We start from the raw sequence: 11,002 nt of genomic DNA, 5'->3' as shown, positions 1-11,002 counted from the left end.
AATTTTCAAGGCAGTCGTTTTCCTCGAGTAAAAGTAGATTCAGGAAACTTCAGAAAATCCTCTAAAACGGCTCAACAAACAACACGAAATGATCATTAAACACGCAGCACGTGTGCCTCCAGAACAGAATCAGTAGCTAATAAAAATATTAAACACAGAATAAAAATTAAGACATAAAGCCGTCAGCTTCGTCAGTCACGCATGGAAAACAATAACCAGTGTATTGATAATTAGCCGTGTTTCGGCGCTCTCTGGTAGCAGGATGTTGCAGCAAAACTCTCCTGCAGCTGACAGCTGTCTGTCGAAAACTCTCACCTGAAAAAGTACCTGGAAGTCTGTGAATTCAAAAATCTCCCGTCTGAACCCAGTGTCACAGTGAGCTGAATATGTGATGACGATGATAGCAATAACAGTAATAATAAGTATTATAATAGTAATAATAATAATCTCTCTACTCGGCTATCCTTTAAAAACTCGAGGCTCCACTGTGCCACCCAAACAAAGATGGCAGCTGTTTCTCTTATCTGGCTGCCATCTTAGTCCTGGTCCTGGTGTGGACCCTGAGAGACTCGTTGAACCTGTCCCTCACAGGTCCGCAGAGGAAGCAGGGAACCTGCAGCTGGTTTCTCTGACGGACACAAAATATTCCCACAGGAGCCAAACAAAGAGAAGAGAGAGCCGAGGAGGTTCAGATAAAGTGAACTGATAAGAACAAGGCTCTCCTTTACATTGTTTTCGTAATTGCTGGGAGCCGAAATTGACCCTCAGCTGATGTGTTTTTCTTATTTTGCACAATGAATGTGAAGAGCGTTGTTTTCCGTGTTCTGTTTTTCATGAATTCAGCAACACGTGTGGATAACTGACACACATCATCATCATCATCAGCATGTAGTGGGTACATTATTCCCGAAATATGTCAGCAGCTAACTGAGCTTCAAACGGCTCAAATGTTATCAAACGTGAGATTTCAGCCAAAGTGACCTCATCAGCTGCAGCTGCAATGCATGCTGGGAGTGTGTGTCGTGATGTTTCTGACTCTGTGTGTGTGTGTGTGTGTGTGTGTGTGTGTTTCAGGCAGCAGACGAGCCTGCCTACCTGACCGTGGGGACAGATGTCAGTGCCAAATACAGAGGAGCGTTCTGTGAGGCCAAAATCAAGACAGTGAAGCGCATGGTGAAGGTGAAGGTAAGACGCCGCTACACAGACCGACCCGAGGACGACCTGACCGGGCTCGCCGCGTGTGTGTGACACGTCCACACCCAACAAAGTTTTACATTTGCGATCACATGGCGCGTTTCCGCTGCATGGTACCAGCTCTACTCTACACTTCAGGTATCGGGTACTTTCTGGGGGTCGTTTTCCATTAGAAGATAGTACCGCCTCAGTGTAGCTGGTCGTCATAGTGACGCCACATGAAACTTCCGTAATGTCATCTTCAATGTGATACACACATACGCACAGAGTCACACTCGCTGGATACGCTCGTCGGCCAGCAAGGTGAGGAACGTTTGCGGCTCGGCGAGCGACCACGGCGGGAACTTTGTGGTCACTATTTTGGGAAAGAAAAGAAAGTGAGACAAAACTGTGGCCGCTACGATAGCCCGGCTGTTTGAAAGTGGCGGGCGCGGGTTTGCACCCAGGGCTGCAACAACGAATCGATAAAAAAATTGGAATTGATTATTTAATGTGTTGGCAACCAATAAAATGATCGATTCATTGTGTCGCGTGATTATTACATCACTCTCTCGCGGGACTGTCGGTGTTTTGAAGAGGCGTGGCGGAGGCAGAGAGGACGTTTTGTACGAAAACTTCAAAAGTTTGGAGCACTTCACATTATGCAAAACAAGGAAGTGTGTTAACTGCAAAATTCGCAAAAGTGTCACAGCATGCGAACACGACGGTTATGACACAGCAACAAAACGAAAACAAACGGTAAAAAATCACGTACGTTCAGGTTTAAAGTAAGGAAACGTCACGTTTTTTTGTAAAAACTCAACATTTAGTGTTTCAATTGTTAATGTTTTTTTGTAGTTATTATTTATTATTTCATATTATTTTCACGGATGTTTATGCACTTTTTGCTCTGTTGTCAATGATAATCTGTTTTTGAACAAAGTGATGGGAGAAAAAAATGCTTATAATATTATTTCTATTTTTATTGTTTTAAATCTGATTCATCGATTAATCAAAAAAATAATCGACCCATCAATCGATTATCAAAATAACTGTTAGTTGCGGCCCTAATTTGCGCTGTTCAGGGTATTCTGTTGGTGCCGCGCATTGATGACGTAATGACATTTCTCTCCGACTAATCAGCGGTCTGCAGTGTTTCATGTCACCTCTTAATACATCCAAGTACCTCCTAGTACCTCATAGTACCTCCGAGTACCTCTGAGTACCACTTACTACCTCTCAGTAACTCAGACTGGCTGTTTGTAGAACCCCAGGAGAGCAGGCACCAAAAAAGGTGGTACTTTTTCCTAATGGAAAACCAAAAAAGGTGAGCAGGGTCAGAGCAGAGCAGAGCATGTTAGGACATGTTTGTGATCTAAGCAGCTGACCGATTTTGGCTCCAGCAGGGAGCCAAACTCTCATTACCACTATTCGCTGTTACACATCACATGAGCTATAAAAGCCAAAATAAAACCTTAAAAATAACCGGTAACATCTTTTTTAAAAATAAATAAATAAATAAATAAGAACGCATTTCTTTTCTTAAACTCATCATGATGGCAGTCCAAGCAGTAAAGTCTCACGCAGATTGAGGACCATAAAAAAGCCAAAAAAACCCAAACAACTAGGCAGAAACGTCAGATATGATCAGGTCTGATGGAGAACCAAAGAGGAACTCCACTATAATACGTTCGCTGTGTTGCAACATTTAATCCGGATAATCTCACCTTTTCCCTGGACATCAGATATGTGGTTTTATGTTACAAATTTAAAATTGTCCTCCTTCAGTTTTGGGTTTGAGAAAAGTCTGATGCTTAATTCCGGAGTCAAATCTGCCAAACTTTATTCTGCAGGAGTCCCGAAATGAAAACAGAATCAGATCGTTATCAGAATCATCTGAGAGCAGCAGCATGTCCATGTGTCTCTGTCTGTCCTCTACATGTCCTTATGTCTTTGTGTGTCCTCAGGTCAACCTGAAAGGAGAGAGTACGTCCCAGGTGGTGCAGGACGACCAGGTGAAAGGACCGCTGAGGGTAAGAAGGTGATGGTGATGATGTCACCATGGAAACGAGGAAAACTTATCCTCAAAGTACTAATGTGAGACTGAAGTCTGTCCTAATGGACCTGTCTCTGTCTCTCTGTCCCTCTCTCTGTCTTGTCCCTGTCTCTGTCCAGGTGGGCTCCACGGTGGAGGTGAGGACTAACGAGGGCGTGTCCAGCGAGGCGGTGATCAGTAAGCTGACGGACGCCAGCCTCTACACTGTGGGTGAGTCTGTGTTCTGCCCTCTGATTGGTCCGTCTGTCAGAGGCGGGTTTACATGCCATGAGCTCTCCAACACAAACCTCTTCATAATCAGTAACCAATAATTGCGGTGATGATGTCAGAGCGAAGCAGCTGTCACTTCAACCTGCTCCCGTGTGTGATGTCACTGAGATGAGACGCTGTGATTGGCTGTTGGAGTGATGATGCTGAGAAAAGGTTTCGCTCAAAGAGCTGATGATGTCATATGATGTCACATTTTCTCTTGGCTGTCTGACCAACCACGCCCCCTCTCTCTGATTGCCTAGACCTCAGAGATGTCAGGTGTCAAAGTTCACATCACTGAAGTGTGTGTGTTTGTGTGTGTGTGTGTGTGTGTTTCAGTGTTTGACGACGGCGATGAGAAGACTCTTCGCCGTACGTCTCTGTGTCTGAAGGGAGAGAGACATTTTGCAGAGAGCGAGGTAAGTAAGGGACTACTTCTCTGGCATGTATCCTTCCGCCACTGTGTGTGACATCATATCTAACCTCTGATCACTTCCTGTCCCAGACGCTGGACCAGCTGCCGCTCACTAACCCCGAGCACTTCGGCACTCCGGTCATCGGCAAGAAGTCAAACCGCGGAGGGCGGCGCTCGTCTCAGGCCGCGTGAGTCTGCTGCTGCATTCAAACTTTATTTACAAACATCACGGATTACACTGATGAGGGACGAGTCCACAGAGGACAGATTCTGCTGCTGCACACAAACACAGATTAGTAATAATAACAACAATAATTATACTTATATTTTATAATAGTAACGATCTCTGTCTGCCTGTCCCTCTGTCTCTCTCTGTCTGTCTCTCAGGGCTGATGAGGAGAACGAGTCTTCGTCCAGCGAGGACGAGGAGGACGACAGGAGGAGACTGAACGACGAGCTGCTGGGAAAAGTCTGCAGCATCGAGAGCGAGGAGCCCAGCAGCTGGTACCTGGCCCTGGTAAACACACACACACAGAGAGAAAAACACACAGAGAGAAAAACACAAGCACACACACATTTTTAAAAGTCTTAAAAAAAGATCTTTGCTGCTAAGGTTAACTTGTGTCTCTGATGGCTGGTGTGTAGTGATCCATCTGTTGGTGTAGAGGATCTGTGCAGGCTCACTCAGGTGTGTGTGTGTGTGTGTGTGTGTGTGTGTGTGTGTGTGTGTGTGTGTGTGTGTGTGTGTGTGTGTGTGTGTGTGTGTGTGTGTGTGTGTCAGGTGGTTTCTCCCAGCTGTCACGATGAGCTGGTGGTGAAGAAGGATCAGTGTTTGGTTCGAGCCTTCAGCGACTGCAAGTTGTGAGTTTTTTTGATGGTTATTGATCTTTGATCAGAAGCAGATCAGCTGTGTCTTACTTGCGTCTCACCTGCATCCTGTCTCCTGTCTCCTGTTGTCCTGCAGCTACACGGTGGTGAGGAGACATGTCCACACCGTCAGTAACATCAGCTTCTCTGAGTTCTCCAGCAGGAGAGGTAAGAAACTACAGCTCCCACAATGCACTGGGGCACTGACTCACTGCTCTCATTTTCTTCATTTGCTTCAACATTTTCTCATTGTTTTTATTGTGACCTCCTCCTGCTCCTCCTCCTGCGGCTTCTTTCCCGGCTCCTCCTCCTGCTGCTCCCCTTGCTGCTCCTACTGCTGCTCCCTCTGCAGGTTTTGAAGCAGCCCAGGTCTTCCTGAGGACCGGGGAGGTCCCTGATGTGTGGAAGATGGACATGAGTCAGATCCTGGAGTCGTCCTCCAGCGATGAAGAGGAAGATGAAGACGAGAAGGAGAGCGAGGAGGACGAGGAGGACGATGAGGAGAAGAAGAAGAAGAAACACATAAAGGAGGAGGTAAGACTGTTACCTGTCTGTCTGTGAACCTGTCTGTCTGTCTGTCTGTCTGTCTGTCTGTGTGTGTGTGTGTGTGTGTGTGTGTGTGTGTGTGTGTGTGTGTGTGTGTGTGTGTGTGTCTGTTAACCCGTCTGCCTGTTAACCTGTCTCTCTGTCCAGCCGGAGGAGGAGCCTGATCCGGAGGAGAGAGATCACTTCCTGCAGCAGCTCTATAAGTTCATGGAGGACAGAGGTGAGACACCTGGACGCTTCACGCTGTGATGTGTCCCCGTCTGTTCCAGGGCCCCTGTTTAATCTTTGTAATGACTGTCTGTCTGTCTCTCTGTCCCTCTGTCTGTCCATTAGGGACTCCCATCAACAAGCCTCCAGTTTTGGGTTATAAAGACCTGAATCTCTTCAAGCTCTTCAGACTCGTCTATCAACAGGGAGGCTGCCACAAGGTGAGCCCTGTCTGCCCTCCTGTCTGCCCTCCTGTCTGTCCTCCTGTCTGCCCTCCTGTCTGCCCTCCTGTCTGCCCTCCTGTCTGCCCTCCTGTCTGCCCTCCTGTCTGTCCCTCGGTGACACCGTGTCTCTGTGTTGCAGATTGAGTCAGGGACGGTGTGGAAGCAGGTCTACATGGACCTGGGGATCCCCGTCCTGAACTCTGCTGCGTCCTACAACGTCAAGACGGCCTACAAGAAGTAAGAGCACACCTGAGCTCACCTGCAGCTGGTTTCCCATCAGCCCCTGCTGTCTGCTGACAGTGTCTCTTGTGTCCTCAGGTACCTGTACGGCTTCGAGGAGTACTGCCGCTCCGCCTCCATCACCTTCAGGACCATCCATCACAACAACCCCCGCCCTCCACCACCACCGGCCAATCAGAAGCCTCCAGCGGCGGCGGAGATTAAGGAGCCCGCCACTCCACCGGTGAAGGCGGAGCCTGAGGAGGAGAAGATGGAGGAGGCGGAGTCAGAAAGTGAGAGCGGGGAGGAGGAGGAGGTGAAGGAGAGACATCTGTCCCCAAGGGTGAGACACAATGAGGAGCCTCCTTTTCTCCTGCTGCTCCTCCGCAGGGAGTCAAAATCTGAGGGAAATGTCTCCTGTTGGTCTTCGGTTTCTGACTCTGTGTGTTTGTAGGGGAGGAGGAGGTGCGTGGGGAGTCAGGTGAAGACAGAGCAGGAGTCGCCCTTCAGACCAGAGAAGAGAGGAGGTGGAGGAGGAGATACCGGTGAGGAGCAGAGGGAGGTGAGGAGACGCAGCAACAGAAGAATGGACGACTCTGAGAAGGGCTCTGAGGAAGAGGAGGACGACGAGGACGATGAAGAGGAGGAGGAGGGGGAAAGGAGGAGAGTGGACGGGTGAGACTGACCTCTGTCAGCAGGAGGAGGAGCGCTCACACTCCCTCCAGGAGTCTGCAGCTTTTCTCCTCATCGCCTCCTTTGACCGCAGCTTTAAAAAAACCCAAACATCCGAGTTGAGCTAGTTTGAGGCGTTTCTCCTTTCGTGACCGTTTTTCTTTCATTTAAAAATATATAGAAATATTTATATATAACTTGTATGTAATAAATTGGGGTGTAAATCAGTGGTTTTACCTTTTCCAAAAAAACCAAACTTTAACCTTTTTTCTTTTCTATTTTTCTTGTAAATTTTAGTTGATTGTCTTGTAGAAATGTTTTGACGTTTCAGCTGTTTATCTGATTTCTTCTTAATCTGCAAAGAAACGAGCAGCTCCAGCTGTAACGTACGAAGTCATAGAGACGTTCAGTACACGCTCATCATCGTAGTGTACTGACCTCTGTGTGTGTGTGTGTGTGTGTGTGTGTGTGCGTGTGTGCGTGTGTGTGCACGCGCAGTGAGGAGGACGAGGATGGCGACTCTGTGACGGGGACGAAGGTGCGGGTGAAGTACGGCAGAGGAAAGACTCAGAAGATCTACGAGGCTCACATCAAGAAGACGGACGTGGACAACGGAGAGCAGTTCTACCTGGTTCACTACTACGGCTGGAACGTCAGGTCAGTGCGCCGCCAGCTGATTGGTTGGTGGGTGGGCTCTGATGTAGGGGGCGGAGTCTGTCCTTACACAGCTCTGCATGTGTGTGATCTTCAGGTACGATGAGTGGGTGAAGGCGGACCGGATCATCTGGCCCGTGGAGAAAGGGACGAAGAAGAGACAGAGGAAGAAGATGAAGGTGAGCTCGCCGAGGTCATGTGACCAGTTTGAATCTGATGTGTTTGGAAAACGTTTGTTTGTTTGTGTTACATTTTCATTCAGTTGTGTAAAGTGTTTTCGGGTTTCTTGAAAGGTGCTATAGAAATCAAAGTTATTATTATTAATATTATCATTATTATTGGTATTATTATTATAGCAGGTCCTTGAAAAGTCATGGAAAAGTTTTGAATTTGTTTCCATGAGCATGTGTGTGCAGAGCAGCCTCCTTGACCAGTTTGTTGTTTTCAGATATTTGTGTAAACAGATATTTTCTCTGAATTTCGGAAACAAATGGTTGAGATTTCCTAAAGATGATGACATCACCTCCTCAGATTACACACATCTGTTGATTTGTGAAATGAGCCCCACGAACAGCAGCAGTGTGTTTACGTTTACCTCGCCGTGCGTCCACACCGATCGTGTTTCAGCACCCGAGCTGCGGACCCCAGATACGATCAATCAGTCATATCAGTAAATATCAGGCTGAGATCCTGTCTGAAAACACACTTTTCTGAGCTGCATATGAGGTCTGATTTTACAGCGACACACACACACACACGTTTTTAGTATTTTTTATTAATCGTTCACAGGAAATAATGTTCATCACGGCGCTTCATTCACAGCCGACCACACGGAAGATAAAGCACGTCTGTAATTATCCACAGGAACAAAAAATCTGTAAAATAGATCACCAGACTGCTGTAAGAATACTCAGAAATACTGCACATTCCCAGTGATCAGAAGTACTGTGTAGTACTGCAGAAATTCAGTGTGCAAAAGAACAGTGGTTATTGAAGTCTTTGATTTTGTGACAACGATCCGGTCAAGACCTGATATCAGCTGATTATTGTGTTTTCATTGTGTGTTGTCATCGTCGTCGTCGTCGTTGTTGTCATCGTCGTTGTTGAGTGAACTGAAGGTGCAGACGGGGATTCTGAGAGATCCAGCAGGCGTTCGTTTGCTGGTTGTTTTCGTTTGTTGTTGTGGTCAGAGTTTGACGTCCTCTGTGTCCCAACAGAACAAGGAGGAGACGGACAGGGACAGAGACAAAGAGGAGGAGAAGCCGCCGTCGATGGCGCCGGTGAAACCTCCAGGAGCGAAGAGAGGTCGACCTGCCATCAGGACGACGCCCACCGGTTCAGCGGGACGCAGCGTCTCCAAAACGCCGAGCACGGAGGAACGGTCCAACGGCAAGAGGACGGAGCTGCCGTCCAGCATGGCCAATGGAGACAGTAAGACTCACTGAGCACGCTCAGAAACCAGTTTCTCTACACGAGCACTTTTTCATGATGACGTGTCTCTCTGACGTGTCTCTGATGTTTGTCTATGACGTGTCTTTCTGACATGTCTATGACGTGTCTCTGTGACGTGTGTCTCTGATGTGTCTGACGTGTCTCTCTGATGTGTCTGACGTGTCTCTGACGTGTCTCTGACGTGTGTCTCTCTGATGTGTCTCTCTGACGTGTCTCTCTGATGTGTGTCTCTGACATGTGTCTCTCTGATGTGTGTCTCTGACATGTGTCTCTCTGATGTGTGTCTCTGACATGTGTCTCTCTGATGTGTCTCTGACATGTGTCTCTCTGATGTGTCTCTCTGATGTGTCTCTGACATGTGTCTCTCTGATGTGTCTCTCTGATGTGTCTCTGACATGTGTCTCTCTGATGTGTCTCTCTGATGTGTCTCTGACATGTGTCTCTCTGATGTGTCTCTCTGATGTGTCTCTGACATGTGTCTCTCTGATGTGTCTCTCTGATGTGTCTCTGACATGTGTCTCTCTGATGTGTCTCTCTGATGTGTCTCTGACGTGTGTCTCTCTGACATGTGTCTCTCCGACGTGTGTTACTCTGACGGGTCTCTGATGTGTCTCTCTGACGTGTCCTCGTTCCCGCAGACACACCTCGCAGGAGAACCAGGAGGACGTCGGGCATGTACGACTCAGACAGAGCGTCCAACGGTGAGGTCACTTCCTGTTTCCTGTCTCTGATCAGCTGTAGAGCGAATTACTAACCAATCAAGGTTCTGTCTCCTGCAGAGGATTCTGGGAACTCGTCAGAGGACAGCGAATCAGAAGACCCGCCTGATAAGAAGCCGGCGCCATGGCGAGGAAGGGCTGAAGCTCTGCCCTGCCAGGGGGAGGAGGAGAAGGAGCAGGAGGTGAAGGAGGAGGAACCCAGTGAGGTCACAAAGAATCCCAACAACGACACCAGCACTGTCGCCACGACAACAGCAGGTCAGCCTCCAGTCGCCACGGTGATGCAGATGCCCGTCACACCTCCGAAGACTGACAAACACCCGAGCCAATCAGAGAAGGAGGAGGCAGAGCAGAGGGAGGAGCCAGCAGTGGAAGCTGCCATGATGCTCATTCACCTGGACAAGGAGGACAAAACGTCTCCGGAGCGAGGGGCGAAGACGCCGCCTGTCCCCAAGACGCCGCCTGTCCCCAAGACGCCGCCCGTCCCCAAGACGCCGCCCGTCCCCAAGACACCGCCCGTCCCCAAGACGCCGCCAGTCCCCAAGATGCCACCAGTCCCAGAGATGGACAAAACGTCCCCCAGCAAGACACCGCCTCCTGCGGACAGCTCCACGTCTCTTGAGAAGTCCTTGCCGCAGCCCGCCCCCGTGGAGGAGGAGGACAGCAGGTCCACTTCTCTGTCCTCCCCCCGCCCCAAAGGAGGACGCAGGGCGGTCCTCAGGGACACGGGCTCTGAAACTCCTCCCAGAATCCCCCTCTGCTCCCCCGCCAGCAGCCCCTCACATGTGGCGTCTCCTCCTCGCGGTGTCCTGAAGAGACAGGACGAGCCCATGGTGGTCCTCCACTGCCTCCCTACGCAGCGCCTCCCCCCTGAGTCCCCTGCAGCCGCCGCCGCTGACTCAGACACCGACTCGGCCACCGAGGAGGAGCAGCAGGAGGAGGAGGAGGAGAGGAGCAGTGCAGCGCTCAAACGCAAAGCAGCTGAGCAGCGACCGACTGACAAGAAGCTCCGCCCCGACAGGAGGCAGGAGGAGGCCGCCTCCCCCAAAACTTCCCCGGCCCCGTCCAAGACGAGCCACTCCTCGCCACTCCGTAGGGGGGAGTCAGAGAGGAGGAGCGAGGGCGTGATGAAGGCGGACGAGTGGCCCCACTTGGCTGAGGAGGCGCAGAGGAAGGCGTCGGAGGAGCGTCTGACGGGCGGAGCCACCAAGGAGCTGGAGGTGCCTGCTGCTACTCCTCCCCCTGCTCCGGAGGCCCCAGGCCCCTCCCCCGCCGAGGAGCTGCAGATTGGCCCCGAGGCGCTGGTCTGCCACGAGGTGGACCTGGACGACCCCGACGAGAAGGAGAAGCCCGCCACCGCCCCTGAGCACCTCCTTCTGATGATGAGGGAGTCCCAACCCGCCCCGCACCCGCTNCTGCTCCGGAGGCCCCAGGCCCCTCCCCCGCCGAGGAGCTGCAGATTGGCCCCGAGGCGCTGGTCTGCCACGAGGTGGACCTGGACGACCCCGACGAGAAGGAGAAGCCCGCCACCGCCCCTGAGCACCTCCTT

At 50.2% G+C, this 11,002-nt stretch overlaps 1 protein-coding gene and 1 non-coding gene across 2 annotated transcripts; both read left to right on the top strand.

Moving 5' to 3' along the window:
- Nucleotides 1-1,074: 1,074 nt before the first annotated feature.
- On the top strand, nt 1,075-10,901 carry LOC121938687 (AT-rich interactive domain-containing protein 4A-like; the record flags this gene model as incomplete). The annotated part of the gene is made up of 19 exons (XM_042481863.1): nt 1,075-1,185; nt 3,141-3,206; nt 3,349-3,439; nt 3,818-3,897; nt 3,984-4,081; nt 4,281-4,410; nt 4,675-4,754; nt 4,858-4,928; nt 5,113-5,294; nt 5,454-5,526; nt 5,640-5,734; nt 5,877-5,974; nt 6,056-6,299; nt 6,411-6,631; nt 7,127-7,285; nt 7,380-7,461; nt 8,500-8,713; nt 9,373-9,435; nt 9,514-10,901. Coding segments are annotated over 19 exons (3,546 nt in total), but the record flags the coding sequence as incomplete, so codon positions are not given.
- Nucleotides 3,629-3,714, top strand: LOC121938688. Its single transcript, XR_006105345.1, has one exon. It is a non-coding gene; the product is annotated as a small nucleolar RNA SNORD53/SNORD92 (small nucleolar RNA).
- Nucleotides 10,902-11,002: the final 101 nt, after the last annotated feature.

Source organism: Plectropomus leopardus, unplaced genomic scaffold (assembly GCF_008729295.1).
Source record: "Plectropomus leopardus isolate mb unplaced genomic scaffold, YSFRI_Pleo_2.0 unplaced_scaffold31, whole genome shotgun sequence".
NCBI lineage: Eukaryota > Metazoa > Chordata > Actinopteri > Perciformes > Serranidae > Plectropomus > Plectropomus leopardus.
Note: the sequence above shows the minus strand (reverse complement) of the source record. Positions and strands in the feature narration are given on the sequence as shown.